Below are 20,175 nucleotides of genomic sequence, written 5' to 3'. Positions count from 1 at the left end.
ATTAAATATGACCAATGTTTCATTCTTGTTTTTAATTTTAGTCATGTGATAAACGAGCTGATAGAAACAGAGAGGGTATATGTGGAAGAATTGTTCACTGTTTTGATGGTGAGTCTCTTCGTTCGTCTTTATTTTTTTTAATTCTTTCCTTAAATATATTGAGGAACTCTGTTTTATTTCCATGTCCCTTTTGCTATTTTATATTAAACTTGTACGCTGTCTTTGATCCAGTGAGCTTAAGATGGCACGCAGGCTAGTTCAAAAAATCACATTGAAAACAGAATTTGAGATCAATATTTTGTGGTGGAATGAAAACAATGTGTAGTTCATGTCTCTGCCAATCCACACACTGTCTTGCTAGGGAAAAAAATATGCCACACCGATGATCAGTAAAGAATAAGGTGTGCTGTCGCACACTGGGTCTGTGCATAAGACTGCAGACAGGACATAAATTCTGTGTGCCCAACGGGACGCCGGGGCTGCCTCAGATTAAAGGCCTTTGGATTTCCTTAAAACAGAGTCTTTAGATTGCTTAAAAGTTGAACAAGGTTCTTTATTAATGAAAACAAACAGGTACTTTAAGGCTTTCTTAACAGTCTATTGGCTCTCTCTCAAGCTTGTCCACAGGGAACAGGCACTATCTTCTTAACTGTAACTAATGGGGAAACCCTTAACTTCTAATCTGGGCAGTCTGTCTTTGTCTCTGTTGGCGTGGAGCCCCTGCACCCGGTTTTAACTGCTTCTGGCTTTCGTGAGTGACGCTTACCAAGCAGAGCTTTGTAGACTTCCAGGGGGAAAAAGAAGGAATTCAGGCTTCGATAATGGCTGACTGAAGTCCCTCAGCGAAGGAGCTGTAAGGCTGTATAATCCTCAGCCAAGCTATGGGACCTTTCTCCCCGGCCAAGCTGTAGAAGACGAAGCTTTCTACAGGAGCTCTTGGTATTATGTCCTGCATGAAAGGCTTCTCTGTGTGGACTGAACCCAAATTGGCTCCTATTCCCTCCAAAACCCAAAAAGGGGGCGGGACCAGGGAACCTAACTATAATTGACAGGTGGCTTGCTCTATGATTGCAGCCAAAAGAAGCCACCTATTTGCAGAGTCCCTGAAACTTAGGACTACAACAAACATTAAATGCAAAGCAAACAAAATTGGAGCTCCTGGTGCAGTTGTACCTGCACATAAGGTGTTTACTCTTTTTTAATGCAGAGCAGCAGATATCCTGTATATACTCGAGTATAAGCCTAGTTTTCCAGCCCCTTTTTTAGGCTGAAAAAGCTCCCCTCGGCTTATACTCGAGTCAAAGTTATTTATTTATTTATTTATTTATTTGGTACACTTGTATACCGCTAATATCTCAGCCTATACGGCGACTCATTGCGGTTTACAGCATATTTAAAACTACAATATTCCAATATAAAATATAAAATTAAAATATAAAATACATACATATACATACATAGTATTGGGCCACCAATACAGACCAGAACATCTCATAATTAAAGTCACAATCCAATTCGTTGTCCGAGATTGCTAATCCATGATCAAAACATCATCACGTTGGGTTAGCCGAAAACTTGCTGGAACATCCAAGTTTTCAGTTTTTTCCGAAATGCCATTAGCGAGGTGGCTGATCTTATTTCAGTAGGGAGGGCATTCCAAAGCCGCGGGGCCACCACAGAAAAGGCCCTATCTCTCGTACCCTCGAGCCGCACCTGTGAAGCAGGCGGGATGGAGAGAAGGGCCTCTCCCGAAGATCTTAGGGTCCTGGTGGGCTGATAGGCCGAGATGCGTTCGGATAGGTATGTAGGGCCAGAACCGTTTAGGGCTTTAAAGGTCAAAGCCAGCACTTTGAATTGGGCCCGGTAGCTAATCGGTAGCCAGTGGAGCTGGTACAGCAGAGGAGTTGTATGCTCCCTGCGCCCTGCTCCTGTTAATACCATGGCTGCCGCCCGTTGGACTAGTTGGAGCTTCCGGGCCGTCTTCAAAGGCAACCCCACGTAGAGAGCGTTGCAGTAGTCAAGGCGGGATGTAACCAGAGCGTGGACTACCGTGGCCAAGTCAGACTTCCCAAGGTACGGTCGCAGTTGGCGCACGAGTCTTAACTGTGCGAATGCTCCCCTGGTCACCGCCGAAACCTGGGGATCCAGGCTCAGCGATGAGTCCAGGATCACACCCAAACTGCGAACCTGTGTCTTCAGGGGGAGTGCGACCCCGTCTAACACAGGCTGTAACCCTATACCCTGTTCGGCCCTGCGACTGACCAGGAGTTATTTATTATTTCACTCTGTCATTACTATTATTTTTATTACATTTATTGTTTTACTCTTTTATTGGTTTTATTACATTTACATTATTTTACTCTATTATTTTATTACATTTATTTTACTCTATTGTTATCACGTTTATTATTTTACTCTATTGTTATTTTATTACATTTATTTTATTCTATTTATTCTTATTATTATTACATTTATTATTTTACTTTATTATTGTTGTTATTATTACATTTATTATTTTACTCTATTATTATTGGAAGGATACATAAGCACATTTGCACTGAAAAAGGTTAGAATAATGGTTTAATCGAAGTTGGTCAGTCTTATTTTTGATTACAGTTTTATGTAAACATTGAAAAAAATAACCTACTCAATTAATGTAATTTTATTAGTATCTATTTTTCTTTTGAAATTGACCAGTAGCGGTTGCATTTCCCACGCTCGGCTTATAATCGAGTCAATAAGTTTTCCCAGTTTTTTGCAGTAAAATTAAGTGCCTCGGCTTCTATTTGGGTCGGCTTATATTCGAGTATATACGGTACATTCATGAGAACAATTGCATTGACTCACATAATGTCCTTTGAGAGGTTCAGATGGTCTTTAGATGTCCATGTAAGAAATGACCTTCCAGCAGCTAAGAAGCAGAAAGCTGGCAAGCTCCTGCACAGTAAACCTATACATGTAACTGTTGCCAAAACTCCCAGGCTCAGCTAGCTTCTGGTCGTGGCCCAACCAATCAGCTTCATATAGAGAAGCAGTTAGTTAAATAGAGCTTGAGTTTTTAAGGAACATAAAGAAGGCTAGTGTTGCCTTAGTTCAGAATATAATTCAGCCAAGAGTGTGTAAAGCAAGTAACATGTTTGTGAATGTGAAACATTGATAGTTTATTCAGAAAAGTTAACCAAGTAAATGATACTGACTGTAAGCCTCAAGATTGCAACAAAACACAAATGTAACCACAAGCGTTGGAGCCAGAAGTTATAAATAAACTGTGTTACTTCGTTATACACAAGAGTGTTTCATTGCTTCTGATATATAGTACAAAGGTTTAAGAGCACACAGAAAGTCCCAGCCAATATAAAAGAAAAAACTGAATCAGTATAAGGCAGCAAAGAAGTTTTTTTTAAAATAAGGAAATAGTCTCTCTCTCCCTCGCCACAGATGGGTTAGCTCTAATCTGTTGTACTGTCTACATGGGCTAGCACTTACCACCCCCCTTTTCCCTCCATTCAGAAGCACAGGGAAAAGGGGACAGATCAATAGGCATGCATGACAGCCTTGGCTCTTCATGGTGCTTCAGATGTATCTGCCAAATAATGCTAACTTTGAGCATCTCGCTGGCAGGGCTACCGAGCGGAGATGGACAACCCTACCATGGCCTTCCTCCTGCCGCCCCTCCTAGAGAACCGCAAAGATGTCCTATTTGGGAACATGTCTGAGATTTATGATTTCCACAACAAGTAAGGTGCTCAACGATTCCCTGTTGTTCCCCTTAAAACATGACTTTGAGAAGGAGGTATAACCTATTCACCTCCCACTTCATCTTTCCACTCCTAGGATTTTCCTTCACCATCTGGAGAGTTGCCTTGAAGCTCCGGAGAAAGTTGGGTACTGCTTCTTGGAAAGGGTTAGTAGTCACAATGTTTCAGCTGTGGTTAGATGAGCATTTATGGATTCCAGAGAATCCTTTGGGGTCCTGGACCCATATCTAAGGGCACACCAAGTTACCATAACTGTTATTATTTTCTTGCAGCGTGAAGATTTTCAGATGTATGAAAAATACTGTCAGAATAAGCCACGATCTGAATTATTGTGGAGGCAGTGCGCAGAAAGTGTCTTTTTCCAGGTATTATTATGTTAAAATTGTAATCGAATCATAGAGTCCTAGAGTTGGAAGAGACCTAATAGGCCATCCAGTCCAACCCCCTGCCAAGAAGCTGGACAATTGCATTCAAAGCACTCCCAACTGATGGCCACCCAGCCTCTGTTTGAAAGCCTCCAAAGAAGGAGCCTCCACCACACTCCAGGGCAGAGAGTTCCACTGCTGAACAACTATCACAGTGAGGAAGTTGTATTGTTGAAAGCTTTCATGGCTGGAATCACTGTGTTACTTCGTTATACACAAGAGTGTTTCATTGCCTGTGATATAAAGTACAAAGGTTTAATAGCACACAAAAAGTCCCAGCCAATATAAAAGAAGAAACTAAATCAGTATAAGGCAGCAAAGAAGTTTTTTTGTAGTTTTTTTTTCGGGCTATATGGCCATGGTCTAGAGGCATTCTCTCCTGACGTTTCGCCTGCATCTATGGCAAGCATCCTCAGAGGTAGTGAGGTCTGTTGGAACTAGAGAAAAGGGTTTATATATCTGTGGAATGACCAGGGTGGGACAAAGGACTTTTGTCTGCTGGAGCTAGGTGTGAATGTTTCAACTGACCACCTTGATTAGCATACAATGGGCTGGCTGTGCTTGGAGCAAACTTTTGTTGAGAGATAATTAGATGTCCCTGCCTGCTTCCTCTCTATTGTTGTGCTGTTGCAATTTTAGAGTTTTTTAATACTGGTAGAGAGATTTTGTTCATTTTCATGGTTTCCTCCTTTCTGTTGAAATTGTCCACATGCTTGTGGATTTCAGTGGCTTCTCTGTGTAGTCTGACATGGTGGTTGCAACAGCACAGCAACAGAGAGACATAATATATTTCATCTACTTATATTATTTAAATGTTCCCTTCTCCCGAAGTATCCTTCTCTTTCTGCTGTTTTGCAGGAGTGCCAAAGAAAACTGGAACACAAGCTTGCCTTGGATTCCTACCTCCTCAAACCAGTGCAGCGGTTAACCAAATACCAATTGCTCCTGAAGGTATTTACACTGGAGGTTAACAAGGTTCAACTTGGGCAAGATAGAGCAAAGGAGGCAGATTGGGAAATGCAGCACAGAACAGGTACAGAGGCAGCACAGGAATATCTGGCTATTCCAAAAGGATTCTAGTCTCTTAAGGCCAGATATTATTATTATTATTATTATTATTATTATTATTATTATTATCATCATCTTTATTTGTACCCCGCTAGCATCTCCCAAAGGACTCGATGCGGCTTACAAAGGCCAAGGCCTCAAACAAAACATAACAATACAAAACCTAAAGCAAATTAAAAACACAATGTCCTTTGAGAGGTTCAGATGGTCTTTAGATGTCCATGTAAGAAATATCCTTCCAGCAGCTAAGAAGCAGAAAGCTGGCAAGCTCCTGCACAGTAAACCTATACATGTAACTGTTGCCAAAACTCCCAGGCTCAGCTAGCTTCTGGTCGTGCAATATTAAACAACAAACAATAAAGCAATATTAAACAACAAACAATAAACAATACACGAAAACACAATAAAACTGGGCTGAGCCAGAGTAATTGGTACAGAATTAAAAGTGCCGATGTGACAGGTGGTATATAAGGATTGTAGGGTAAGTGCAGTGTGCAGTGTGCGGCAATCTTAGTTCTAATAAAGTGCTTCTGGGACTTGGTATTAGAGATTCCTATTCTGGGAAGGCACATCGGAACAGTCAGGTTTTCAAGTTCTTTCTAAAGACTGCCAGGGTAGGGGCCTGTCTAAGATCTTTGGGGAGGGTGTTCCAGAGTCGGGGGGCCACCACAGAAAAGGCCCTGTCTAGTGTCCCCACCAGACGCGCTTCTGATGCAGGTGGGATCACGGGCAGGGCCTCTCCAGATGACCGAAGTGAACGCGTGGGTTCGTAAACGGAGATGCCGTCACGCAGGTAGGATGGTCCCAAACTTTTTAGGGCTTTGTAGGTAAGCACCTGCACCTTAAATTGGGCTCGGAAGATAAACGGCCGCCAGTGGAGCTCCTTGAACAGGAGGGTTGACCTCTCCCTGTAAGGAGCACCAGTTAACATCCTGGCTGCTGCCCGTTGGACTAGTTAGAATTTCCGAGCCGTTTTCAAGGGCAGCCCCACGTAGAGCGCATTGCAGTAGTCCAATCTAGAGGTGACTAAGGCATGGACCACCCTGGCCAGATCACCCTTCACGAGGTACGGTCGCAGCTGGCGCACGAGTCTCAATTGTGCAAAAGCCCTCCCAGACACCGCCGACGCCTGAGCCTCAAGCGTGAGCGATGAATCCAAGAGGACTCCCAAACTGCAGACCTGTGGCTTCAGGGGGAGTGTAACCCCGTCCAGCACAGGTTGCCACCCTATACGCCAGTCAGGTTTACAATCAACCAGGAGGACCTCTGTCTTGTCGGGATTGATCTTCAGCTTGTTCCTCCTCATCCAGATAGACACAGCGGCCAGGCACTCGTCCAGGACCCAGGAGGCCTCCTTGGAATTGGGTGGAAATGAGTAATAGAGTTGTGTGTCATCTGCATAGAGGTGGCACCTAACTCCAAAACTCCGGATGACTCTCCCAGTGGTTCCATGTAGATGTTAAAGAGCATGGGAGACAAAATAGAGCTTTGCGGGACCCCTCAGGTCAAAGGCCAGGGGTCCGAGCAGGCGTCTCCCAGATAATGAAGCAGAGGAGGTAGTAGCAGAAACACAACACAGAACAGGTAAAGAGACAGTACAGGAATATCTAATCTACAGGAATTCAAGATTGTCAAGGCCCAGTAATGGAGCAGAGGAGGCAACAGGGTTGTTGGGTAGGTTTTCCTGCCCCAACGAACTGCTAGCTATTTGCACTAAAGGTGTCCTGTCTCGCATTCAACTTGGCAACCTGACTTCCATCTCTTGGCTTGCAGGAACTTCTGAAATACAGCACAAGTTGTGAAGGGGTTCAAGAGCTCCAGGAGGCTTTAGTGGCCATGCTGGACTTGCTGAAGTCCGTCAACGACTCCATGCACCAGATTTCAATCACCGGTTATGATGTAAGCATTCTTTCTTCTGGGCTGGGAGAGGGTCATATACCAGTGGTTCTCAATTGTCCTAATGCCACGACTCCTTAATACAGTTCCTCATGTTGTGGTGACCCCCAACCATAACATTATTTTGTTGTTACTTCACAACTGTAAATTTGCTGCTGTTATGAATCGTAATATAAATATCTGATATGCAGGATGGATTTTCATTCACTGGACCAAATTTGGCACAAATATCCGATATGCTCAAATTTGAATACTGGTGGGTAGGGGTGGGGTGGGGTGGGGTGGGGGGGGGGGCGTTGATTGATTTTGTCATTTGGGAGTTGTAGTTGCTGGGATTTATAGTTTGCCTACAATTGTAAGGCATCACGGGTTTAGGGTACGGGGTCCCTTTTCGAAGAAATCCACAGAGTCCAGTAGGTTCAGGTAAGACACCGTTTATCCAATCTGATCAGCATAAGACGAACAGCGAAGTAATAAATAGCAAATTAGAGTCAAGTTTTAGCCTATTGATACAAGACATGCAATCTGGGTTTATGAAAAAAGTCTTTGTGGTTATATCTAACTACTAGAATATTGTATTGTCGAAGGCTTTCATGGCTGGAATCACTAGGTTCTTGTGGGTTTTTTCGGGCTATAGGGCCATGTTCTAGAGGCATTTCTCCTGACGTTTCACCTGCATCTATGGCAAGCATCCTCAGAGGTGTGAGGTTCTAATACTAGAATATTATTCTTATGGGAAAATTCAGAATACATGTAAATTAGACATTTGGGAGTCAACCTCTCTGATGGTGCCACTCAGTGTGGTTTCCTACTTCCGCATTTTTGTCTCAATGGGGCCTCTCGTTGACTTCTAGGACTTGAATCTTCCAAGATGCCTTCCAAAACTGATCAACTGATCTTTTTCTTTTGCTATGGCTAGGGTGACCTCAACGAACTTGGCAAGGTGCTGATGCAGGGCTCCTTTAGCGTGTGGACGGGGCACCGGAAAGGCCCCACCAAGATGAAGGACCTGGCCCGGTTCAAACCGATGCAGCGGCATCTCTTCCTCTACGAGAAAGCGCTGGTCTTCTGCAAGAAGAGAGAAGACCACGGTGACGGATATGACAAAACCTCATCGTACAGCTTCAAGCACTTTCTCAAAGTAAGGGCAGACCTTCGGGGCTTGCAAAGACTTGTATTTCCATTTTGTTCGAAGAGGGAAGAATACAGGCTGGCCATGGAAGGGTGAAACACTGAGGATTATCTATATATATATAAATGCTCTGTGCATAATGAGTACCTTAAAAACAAAAGAACCAATGAATGAAATCACACCAAATTTTGCAACAAAGTGTCTCACAACACAAGGAGTGACCATCAATCAAAAAATTATGATTTTGTCATTTGGGAGTTGTAGTTGCTGGGATTTATAGTTCACCTATAATCCAAGAACACTCTGAACTCCACTAACAATGGAATTGAACCAAACTTGACACACAGGACTCCCCTGACCAACAGAAGGATTTAGTTGGCATTGACCTTGAGTTTTGGAGTTGTAGTTCACCTACATCTATTATTATTATTATTATTTCGGGTACTTCTACCCACCCTTCTCAATCCCCAAGGGGGGGACTCAGGGCGCCTTATGAAAAGGCACAATTTGATGCGTGCACAAAATACACATACATATAAAACAGCAGTTAAAAACAATTATCACAGTTAAGATAGTCGGTATATAACACAATCAATAAAACTAATCTCATGGTCAGCATTCGTCTTTCAGAGTTCCATAATTCCATTCCACTTAGTCAATTCTTGTCCATCGTAAAGGTCCTTTCTTTATCTGCCAGATTGTCCGAATGCCTGGTCCCAAATCCATGTTTTCAATTTTTTCCTAAAGGCAAGGAGGGATGTCGCTGATCTAATTTCCCCGGGGAGTGAATTCCACAGGTGGGGGGCCACCACCTAGAAGGTTCTGCTCCTCGTCCCCGCCAGTCTCACTTGTGATAGAGGCAGAGTTGAGAGCAGGGCCTCCCCAGATGATCTTAGACTCCGAGGTGGGACGTAGAGGGAGATCCGTTCAGACAGATACACTGGGCCGGAACCATATAGGGTTTTATAGGTCAAAACCAGCACTTTGAATTGTGCTCGGAATTGGATCGGCAGCCAGTGGAGCTGACACAACAGGGGGGTGGTGTGCTCCCTGTATGACACTCCGGTGAGCAATCTGGCTGCCGCCCGTTGGACTAGTTGAAGTTTCCGAACAGTCTTCAAAGGCAACCCTGCGTAGAGTGCGTTGCAGTAATCTAATCAGGATGTAACGAGAGTGGACCACCGTGGCCAGATCCGACTTCCCAAGGTACGGGCGCAGCTGCTGCACAAGTTTTTAGAGAGCACTGTGGTCTCAAACAATGATGGATCTGGACCAAACTTGGCACGAATACTCAATATGCCCAAATATGAACACAGATGGAGTTTGGGGGAAATATACCTTGACATTTGGGAGTTGTAGTTACTGGGATTTATAGTTCACCTACAATCAAGGAGCATTCCGAACCCCACCAATGATGGAATTGGGCCAAACATCCCACACAAAACCCTCATGACCAACAGAAATACTGTGTTTTCTGGTGGTCTTTGGTGACCCTTCTGACACCCCCCTGGTCTTGACTTCCCAGGTTGAGAAATGCTGCCTTCAGTCCATCCAGTCCAACTCCTTTCACCAGGGCAAGAAAACATAATCAAAAGCCTCCTGACAAAGGGCCATCTAGCCATTCACACGCACACATATATGTACATGACAGATGCAGTGTCAAAGATTTGAAAGGGAACCCTCAAGAAGGACAATGATATGTTGCCTGTTCCAGAGTAGACAAACCAGACAATCTCCACATCAACAGTGACAAAGAAACATCAAGAAATACTGTTTACCCACAAGCATAATGAAACTACATATATTAGAAACCAACACTTTCTCATTACTTTATTATCCAGATCACTAGACTGGGCCACAGCAACACGTGGCAGGGGACCGCTAGTTAATTCATGTATTTACAGTAGAGTCTCATGTATCCGACCTTCGATTATCTGACATTCCATCTTATCCAACACTCTTGTATGACGCCCTCTTTTCCTCCAGCATTTCCCCTTCAATTAAAGGAGATTCCACCTGAACATTAGGAAGAAATTCCTGACTGTGAGAGCTGTTCAACAGTGGAACTCTCTACCCTGGAGTGTTGGAAGCTCATTAGAATCATAGAATCTTAGAATCATAGAATCATGGGCCATCCAGTCCAACCCCCTGCCAGGAAGCAGGAATATTGCATTTGAAGCACCCCTGACAGATGGCTATCCAGCCTCTGTTTAAAAGCTTCCAATGAAGGAGCCTCCTCCACACTCCGGGGAAGAGAGTTCCACTGCTGAACGGCTCTCGCAGTCAGGAAGTTCTCCCTAATGTTCAGATGGAATCTTCTGGGCAACGTTCTTGCAGATGGCTAATTCTCTCACACCAGAAGTGACTTGCACTTTCTCAAGTCACTCCTGACGCTTAAAAATTGTACTATACCACTATAAGTTTGTTTGTGGGATTAACATAACTCAAAAACCACTGAACAAATTGCCACCAAATTTGGATACAATACACCTATCAGGCCAACGAGTGACCATCACTCATAAAAACATTGAAAAATACAACAGAAGGGACTTACAAAGCCAAAAAAACCCCCAAAATTACATTACAACGCATGCGCAAAACCACATATGTACACAAACACACATATATACACATATACACAAATATATACAGAAATATATACACATATATATGTACACACAAAACACATACACTTAATTAGACATACACAGAAAGGGGGAAGGAAGGAAGGAAGGAAGGAAGGAGGAGGAGGGAGGAAGGGAGGGAGGGAGGGAGGGAGGGAGGGAGGGAGGGAGGGAAAGAAGGAGAAGGAAAGAAAGGTAGAGAAGGAAGGAAGGAGAGAAGGAAATTAAAAAGTGAAAGAGGAAGGAAGGGGAGAAGGAACGAAAGAGAGAGGGGGGGGGAGGGAAGGAAGGAAGGAAGGAAAGAGACAAGGAAGGATGGAACCAAAGAGCAAAGGAAGCAAGAAAAGAAACAGGTAGAGAAGGAAGAAAGAAGAAGGAAAAGAAAAAGAGGGAAGGAAGGAAGGAAAGAAGAAAAGAAGGAAAGAAAGAAAGACAGGGAAAGAGGGAGGGAAGGTTGGCCACAGCGATGCGTGGCAGGTACAGCTTGTGTGTGTGTGTGTGTATGGATGTATGCTCTGGTTCTGATTTTCGCACACTTCAAAATGATATCTATTCATAATATTGATCTAATATCTGGCGTGGGTTATTGTGTGCAGTCATTTTCCCCTCCATAAATGTCCATCTTGACTGTACAGTTGGGTTTCCTCAGCTAGCGCCTGCAAACCGTTTTTGCGGAACGAACACTTAATTGGACAAACGGCTCCCAATTTCCCAAAGGCTATTTCCCTTTACTGATGAAAGCTTTGCCAAAAGAAAGAAAGAACCGGGAACAGACGGCCCATCCAGGTGGCCTCATTTGTTTAATGTCTCTGGCCACCTGATCATGTTATGATATGCACTTCAAGCACAGAAGGGGTTGTGTTCTCTAAGCACAATAGGAACGGTAAACAGAACGTCTATTTATACATGGCTTATTCATATTCAGAAAGAGACTTGTTGATCTCAGTTATTTAATCTTCCCACCCAGGCCCTTAACTGCCATGGTTCAATGCTATTGAATCACAAGAATTGTAGTTTTACCAGGTCTTTAACCAAAGAGTGTAGGTGCCTCATCAAACTCTAAATCCCAGAATTCCATAACATTTTGGGATTCCAGGTATTCTTCCAAGAATTCCAGGTATTCTTCCAAGAATTCCAGGTATTCTTGGTGTTGTTGTTGTTCATTCATTCAGTCGTCTCCGACTCTTCGTGACCTCATGGACCAGCCCACGCCAGAGCTCCCTGTCGGCCGTCACCATCCCCAGCTCCTTCAAGGTCAGTCCAGTCACTTCAAGGATGCCATCCATCCATCTTGCCCTTGGTCAGCCCCTCTTCCTTTTACCTTCTACTTTCCCCAGCATAATTGTCTTCTCTAGGCTTTGCTGTCTCCTCATGATGTGGCCAAAATCATGTATTCTTGGTAGACACGGATTATCTGGATCCAGCACAGTCTGGCTTTAGGCCGGGACATGGTACTGAGACAGCCTTGGTCGCCTTAGTGGATGATCTTTGCTGGGAGCTCGAGAGGGGGAGTGTGTCCCTGTTGGTTCTGCTGGCCTCAGCGGCCTTCGATACCTTCGACCATGGTATCCTTCTGGGACGCCTCGCGGGAATGTGCCTTGGTGGTACTGTTTTGCAGTGGCTCAGGTCCTTCCTAGAGGATTGTACCCAGAAGGTGTTGCTGGGGGACAACTGCTCGACCTCACAACCATTGTCTTGTGGGGTCCCGCAAGGTTCTATACTGTCCCCCATGTTGTTTAACATCTCCATGAAGCCGCTGGGGGAGATCATCCGGAGTTTCGGGGTGTGGTGTTATCTGTACGCAGTTGATGTCCAACTCTGTTACTCCTTCCCACCTGCTACTAAGGATGCTGTTCAGGTCCTGAACCGGTGCTTGGCCACTGTGTCGGACTGGATGAGGGCTAACAAATTGAAATTGAATCCAAACAAGACAGAGACACTCCTGGTCAGTCGAAAGGCCAAACAGGGCATAGGGTTACAGCCTGTGTTAGACGGGGTTACACTACCCCTGAAGACGCAGCTTCGCAGCTTGGGTGTGATCCCGGATTCATCGCTGAGCCTGGAAACCCAGGTTTCGGCAGTGACCAGGGGAGCATTTGCACAACTAAAACTTGTGCGCCAGCTGCGCCCGTACCTTGGGAAGTCTGACTTGGCCATGGTAGTCCACGCTCTGGTTACATCCCACATAGGTTACTGCAACGTGCTCTATGTGGGGTTGCCTTTGAAGATGGTCCGGAAGCTTCAAATGGTCCAGCGTGCGGCAGCCAGGTTGCTAACAGGAGCGGCGCTCAGGGAGCACACAACTCCCCTGCTGCATCAGCTCTACTGGCTGCAAGTTTGCTACCGGGCTCAATTAATATTATTATTATTATTATTATTATTATTATTAAACTTTATTTGTACCCCGCTAGCATCTCCCGAAGGACTCGATGCGGCTTACAAAGGCCAAGGCCTCAACACACAATTTAGCAATACAAACCTAAGGCAAATTAAAAACAATTAAAGCAATATAAACCACAAGCAATAAACAATACACTAAGACACAATAAAACTGGGCCGGGCCAGAGTAAAGGGTACAGGATTAAAAGTGCTGATGTGACAGGTGGTATGTAAGGCTTATAGGGCAAGTGCAGTGTGCGGTGTGCAGCAATCTTAGTTCTAATAAAGTGCTTCTGGGACTTGGTATTGGAGGTTCCCTATTCTGGGAAGGCACATCGGAATAGCCAGGTCTTCAAGTTCTTTCTAAAGACTGCCAGTGTAGGGGCCTGTCTAAGATCTTTGGGGAGGGTGTTCCAGAGTTGGGGGGCCACCACGGAAAAGGCCCTGTCTCGTGTCCCCACCAAACGCGCTTGCGACGCAGGCGGGATGACAAGCAAGGCGTCTCCAGATGAACGAGGTGAACGCGTGGGTTCATAAACGGAGATGTGATCACGCAGGTAGGATGGTCCCAAACCGTTCAGGGCTTTGTAGATAAGCACCTGCACCTTAAATTGGGCTCGGAAAATAAACGGCAGCCAGTGGAGCTCCTTGAACAGGAGGGTTGACCTCTCTCTGTAAGGAGCCCCAGTTAACATCCTGGCTGCTGCTCGTTGGACCAGTTGGAACTTCCGAGCCGTTTTCAAGGGCAGCCCCATGTAGAGCGCATTGCAGTAGTCCAATCTGGAGGTGACCAAGGCATGGACCACCCTGGCCAGATCAGCCTTCAAAGTGCTGGCTTTAGCCTATAAAGCCCTAAACGGTTCTGACCCAGCCTACCTATCCGAACGCATCTCTTCCTACGAACCCTCCAGGAAGTTAAGATCATCTGAGGAGGCCTTGCTCTCAATCCCGTCTGCTTGGCAAGCACGCATGGCGGGGACGAGGGACAGGGCCTTCTCTGTGGTGGCCCCTCAGCTGTGGAACTCCCTGCCTAGGGATATTAGATCAGCCCCCTCCCTCCTGACTTTTCGGAAGAGAGTAAAAACCTGGCTCTTCGAGCAAGCATTCGGAACCCCGGAATAAATAGTCAAGCTTGAGATGGAGAATGATCCAGGAATGGCCAAGACCATGAAACGGATGAGGATTGGAATGAGAGGATATAGCTCTTTTAATTTTTTTTTGTCTAAATGCACTTAATTGTTTTTGCTTTTTGAATGTATGTATTGATGGCATCGAATTGTGCCGATATGTAGACCGCCCTGAGTCGCCTGCAGGCTGATATGGGCGGAATATAAATAATGTAAATAAAATAAATAAATAAATAAAAATAAAAATTGAACCTTGGCCATTGAAGTGGTATCAAACTGCATAAGTTCTACAGCATAGATGCACCTTGGAAGCTCCTTCATAGTGTCATTCCATTTTTGTTTTTTTCCTCCCAGATGAATGCTGTTGGGATCACTGAAAACGTGAAAGGAGACCACCGGAAGTTTGAGATCTGGTACAGTGGTCGAGAAGAGGTGTACGTTGTCCAGGTTGGCTTGCTCTTGAATGACTTAAGAAACAGTGAGATGTGGTTTGACCAGGATTATGTACAATAATGGTCAAAGCAATGGGTGGCTTTTCTTGCTTCTCTTGACATTGAGTAGTAGTGTTGCACCCTAGAGCAGGAACAGGACCCTCTAAGCATTAATTACACCACACCTTGGATGAAAGAAGAGTCATTGTTTATTTGAAGAATAATTGGAGCCAATAAAAGAGACGAATATAAGGTTGGTAAAAGTCCAAAAGCAAAAAGCCAAAAGCCAAAAGCAACAAAAACAGTGTCCAAACATAGGAATACCTAGCTGTACCCGCCACGCGTTGCTGCGGCCAACCTTCCCTCCCTCTTTCTCTCCTCCCTTCCCTCTTTCCTTCTTTTCCTCTTTTTTTTTCCCTATCTCTCATCTTTCTTCCATCTCTACCTGTTTCTTTCCTCCCTTTCTTTGTTCTTTGGTTACAGCCTTCCTTCCTTCCCTATCTTTCGTTCCTTCTCTCCTTCCTTCCCTCTCTTTTTCCTTTCACTTTTTATTTCCTTCTCTCCTTCTTTGCTTCTCTATCTTTCCTTCTTTCCTTCTTTTCCTCCCTCCTTCTCTCCTTCCTTCCCTCTTTCCCTCCTTCTCCCATTACTTCTTGACTGTCACTTCCATTTAATATTGTATTTATAACTTGTATTTATAATTTGTCAATTGCCCCAGTAGTTTCTGAGTTCTGTGAATAGCACAAACAAAGATTATATTTTTATTTATATAGATAACAAAGTTAAGTCCCAAATTTAAGTCCCAGAAATTGATTTCTACTCTCTTCAGACTTTGACTTTAACTGCCGAATTCTTTCTGACCTGGGTAAACATTGGGCCTCTCTACGGTTCTGGGTGATTTCCAGACGGTGACTGGTCTTATCTATCTCCTCATTAGCTGCAGCAGGTGTGAAACTGAAGTCAATATGGACTTTAGGAGGGTCTCCCCAGTAAGAGAGACCCCTAGGACCGCACCAAAGAGGGTCTATGACCTTGGCGAGCCGTCAGAGAAGCCTGATTCCAGCAATTTTCTTAATATTAATAATTGAAATGAGACTCTTGCCAAGGCAAAGAAGAGGCATCGAGGTTTAATGAGCGATTCAGCTGAGTCAGATGCAAAAGTGGGGATAGCTCACCCACAAGCATACCAATACATTGATCAGAGGCATATTTATAGCAAATTCAAAGTTGCAGAGTTCAAACTCCCCGCCCCGGCTTCCCTGTTGTTCCCTGCCCCCGGTGCCTCTGGACCAGTCAGGAAGCTCCAGTGGTCCATAGGAACCAATGGGGAGACCTCTGCCACCTGGTGGCGACAGCCAATCAGGAGAGATGGAGGCGGAATGAGGGAGCACAAAGGAATCTGGGAAAGGAATGCACAAAGGAAATGCCATGTGGCTGGCGAGACAAAGGGGAAATCTCAAGCCAGCCTGATCTATCAACATGTGTAGACTGGGGTGATTTTTTCTTGGTGGAGATAGCTGAGTTAATCAGAGCGAAGGCAAAAGGTTTTTCGAGGACCTTTTGTCCTTCAGGAGGAAATATGATTAAGATTTTTGCCAAAGGGGCAAGTTGAGGGCTGGGCAATTCCTCTGAGGGACACCAGCTGCCCAGGCTATTGTTCATGCAAAAGGAAGTTGTGGATAAAAAATCCTGGAATGTTTGGGGCTTTGTAGTCCCTTTTGTGGAGTTTCTTCATGTATATAGGGGAAACAAAGGTCAGAAGAAAAGAGGAAAAGGCTTCTGCCACACAAAGAAATCAGAAAACACATTTCATACATCTAAAGTTCATAAAACGCAAGATTTCATAAGGTTTGTCCATGTGGGGGGGAAGAGTGTCCATAGGGAATGGCTAAAACGCAAGGGTGTTGCACAAAGGTCCTGGCAGGAGTTCTTGAGTGGCCCAAATGACCTGGTGTCTCTGGAAACAAGCTTTGCTCCCCATCCTTGGAGAACTACAGCTCCCGAGAGAGGCAGAGACCCCAAGGTCTAGCTATTCCCAGAGTTTCATGGGGTCCTCATTGTTGTTAAGGCCTTGGCAAATTGACCAAGACTTAACCCCTATTGTGCAGTCTGGTACCTTTGTCCTTTGCAGAACTATAAGTCACCATCCCTTTTGGGGGGGGGGGGCATGCTTGACGTCAAAACTATTTTGCAAACTGGAGCCTGGAGAAGGGAGTAAAGTTTCTTGCCTTCCTGTGACAGGAACTTTCTCATGAGACCTTAGCCTTCCCCTGACCCTTCTCGATCAGAGTCTGTAGTGACCTTACTGTCCAAAGTGTCTCCATTTTGCACCTCATCCTCATTGACATTGCTCACATCAGGCTCACTATCCAAGTCAGACCCAGAAACATTAGAAGGGGGACACACTATAACAGATTCAAGGTCAAACACAGGTTGAGCCCCAACAAGTAGGATGATGATGATGATGATGATGATGTCATCTGAAGGGTGCACTTGACTTCAGACAATTGTATCTTTTGTCAGGCTCAAACCGTGGATCTGAAGATGGCATGGCTTAATGAAATCCGGAAGATACTGTTCAAGCAGCAGGAACTTATCAAAGGTATCATAGGGTCTCATAACTGGAAGAGCCAAGGGTTGGGAATCAACCTCACACTGCTCAAGTCCTCAATGAGGAACAAGTTAGTCAGCTTAGAGTAGGCTTCTTCCTAGAGCTACATAGTTAAGCTTTCAACTATACCATTGGCCTTATATCAGAGAAAAACTGACATGGTTAAGTTTTGGTCCCGCCCCTTGCTCAGGGCAATTGGGAAGGGAAGGGAGCCATTTTTTAGTTAGTGTCAGCAAGGAAAGCTAATGTATAGGACGTGTGTAAGCTTCCCCTGTACAAAAGCTTTAACTCTTAAGAATTTCCAGGAAAACAGCCCTAAAGACCAAAGAACTCCAGCTGGAGAGTCTACTGCCTTACTGTTAGGTCCACTCAGCGTTCGAGACGCAGTTCGACCCGGTAGCGGAGCCCACATCAGTAAGGGTTAGATTACAGTCAGCCTGGGAGAAGTTAAAAAGGGGTTTTTCCTTAATCAGTGCTTTTTCCATCTCCTATTTCTCCACTGATTAGTTGAATTGTGGATTCACACACCAACACATGAGCACGCTCTGGGCCCATAACCCTTATTTTTTGGTAGTTTTCCCTAACAACAGAGCCCTGTTATAATTGAGTCCTCCTCCACAAATAGTCTGTTTCTCTTTTATCTCGCCCGAGTTTTTAATTAGTTTTAATTCATTCGTCTTTTAATCATTACATGTAGCCCGCCCATTATTATTGTGCTTCTGCTTATTGATTTTTATTGTTATGTATTCAAATGTTTTATGTAATTATGATTTTGTTGTTTATTGTTCGAGTTTTCGGTCTTTCTTTATTGTAATTGTTGTTTGGGCTTGGCCTCATGTAAGCCGCTCCGAGTCCCCATTGGGGAGATGGTGGGGGGGTATAAATAAAGTTTTTTATTATTATTATTATTATTGGTGGTGCAGCAGGTTAAACTGCTGTGCTGCTGACTGCTGGCGGCATATAAGCTCGAATAATAAAGCAATATTAAACAACAAACAATAAACAATACACCAAAACACAATAAAGCTGAAAAGTTGACAGTTCAAATCTGGGGAGCAGGATGAGCTCCTGCTGTTAGCCCCAGCTTCTGCCAACCTAGCAGTTCAAAAACATGCAAATGTGAGTAGATCAATAAGTACTGCTTCTGCATGAAGGTAACAGTGTTCCATGCACTGTGTTAAGTACTGCTTCTGCATGAAGGTAACAGTGTTCCATGAACAGTATTCATGCTGTCCATATGACCTTGGAGGCATCTAAAGACAATGCCAGCTCTTTGACTTAGAAATTGAGATGAGCAACACCCTCTCCCAAGAGTTGGACATGACTAGACTTAATGTCAGGGAAAACCTTTACCTTTACTTATATATAATATAGCTAATATTGCGGGAAGGCAATGGTGCTCCATGAAGTCATGCTGGTCACTTGACCTAGGAGGTGTCTACAGACAACGCCAGCTCTTCATCTTGGAGATGAGCACCACCCCTCAGAGTCAGACATGACTAGATTTACCTTCAGTTTACCTTTTCCCTAATGAAAAGGGTTATGGGCCCAGAGTGTGCTCATGTATTGGTGTGTAAATCCACAATTCAACTCATCAGTGGAGAAATAGGAGATGTCAAGAGAGCATTGACTATGGCCAATGTCAGTCTTTCTCTAATATAAAGCCAATAGTATAGTCGAAAGCTTAACTATGTAGCTCTAGGAAGAAGCCTACATGAAACAACTGGAAGGTCAAGAAAAAAAATCAGTAGATTAGTTTTGGGTAGTTTTCCCTAACTTATTTACTTACTTAGGCGATCCCTCATTGTCCGAGTGGGATAGTCTTCCAGGGTCAGTGTCCTGGTGGTGGGTCTATAGGCCCTATTCTTGGCCTGCATCTTCTCCCGTAGTGAGATCATCGGTTTCCAGGTGGAAGGCGGTCCCGGTTGGGGTTGGCTTGACACGCCTTCCTCTTGGCACGTTTCTCTCTTTCACCCTCCATTTGTGCCTCTTCAAATTCTACAGCACTGCCGGTCACAGCTGACCTCCAGCTGGAGTGCTCAAGGGCCAGGGCTTCCCAGTTCTCAGTGTCTATGCCAGAGTTTTTAAGGTTGGCTTTGAGCCCATCTTTCAATCTTTTTTCCTGCCCACCAACATTCCATTTTCCGTTCTTGAGTTCGGAGTAGAGCAACTGCTTTGGGAGACTTTGTTTGGGCATCTGGACAACGTGGCTAGTCCAGTGGAGTTAATGGCGGAGGATCATTGCTTCAATGCTGGTGGTCATTGCTTCTTCCAGCATGCTGACATTTGTCCGCTTGTCTACCCAAGAGATTTTCCCTAACACCAAGAGCTTGGAAAATATGTGGTTTCGGACTACATTGCTCCTCCACATTTGCAATATGGATTTGATTATTTGCAGATTTGACTGGAACGTTTTGTCTAGGAATCTCTAGACAGTCCTCCAGCGTGACTGTTATGGTCAACCTCTTCCAGTCATGCTGTAGGACTAGAGATTTCTAGGTATCTCTAAGTCACCCACTATGATTCTATGGTCAGCTTGCAGCAGAAGAGAAAATATAGTTATTGGAACATTTGAGCCAAACAAAACATATTAAACTGACATCGTTTTGTATTGTGCTCACAGTTGAGAAGCAGCCAACGCTTTCGTGTATGGACCCAATCCAGCTTTCTCCTCCTCTAAGTGAAGGGTAAGTCCTCATATAGACAATGCCACTTCAATGCCAC

The 20,175-nt window shown here is 44.5% G+C and overlaps 1 protein-coding gene across 3 annotated transcripts in view; it reads left to right on the top strand.

Moving 5' to 3' along the window:
• MCF2 (MCF.2 cell line derived transforming sequence) overlaps positions 1 to 20,175 on the top strand; it is a 124,357-nt gene that overhangs the window by 91,606 nt on the left and 12,576 nt on the right. For all 3 annotated transcript variants that reach the window (XM_067471657.1, XM_067471659.1, XM_067471658.1), the window contains 10 exons: positions 42 to 108; positions 3,622 to 3,737; positions 3,835 to 3,904; positions 4,031 to 4,123; positions 5,042 to 5,134; positions 7,025 to 7,150; positions 8,067 to 8,288; positions 14,764 to 14,856; positions 17,364 to 17,442; positions 20,075 to 20,138. In XM_067471657.1, the coding sequence (XP_067327758.1) occupies positions 42 to 108; positions 3,622 to 3,737; positions 3,835 to 3,904; positions 4,031 to 4,123; positions 5,042 to 5,134; positions 7,025 to 7,150; positions 8,067 to 8,288; positions 14,764 to 14,856; positions 17,364 to 17,442; positions 20,075 to 20,138 (1,023 nt within the window). The remainder of the gene's footprint in view (positions 1 to 41; positions 109 to 3,621; positions 3,738 to 3,834; positions 3,905 to 4,030; positions 4,124 to 5,041; positions 5,135 to 7,024; positions 7,151 to 8,066; positions 8,289 to 14,763; positions 14,857 to 17,363; positions 17,443 to 20,074; positions 20,139 to 20,175) is intronic.

The sequence above is a fragment of the Anolis sagrei genome, chromosome 10 (assembly GCF_037176765.1).
Source record: "Anolis sagrei isolate rAnoSag1 chromosome 10, rAnoSag1.mat, whole genome shotgun sequence".
In the NCBI taxonomy this organism is placed as follows: domain Eukaryota; kingdom Metazoa; phylum Chordata; class Lepidosauria; order Squamata; family Dactyloidae; genus Anolis; species Anolis sagrei.
The sequence above is the reverse complement of the archived record's forward strand: the minus strand, read 5'-3'. Positions and strand labels throughout refer to the sequence as shown.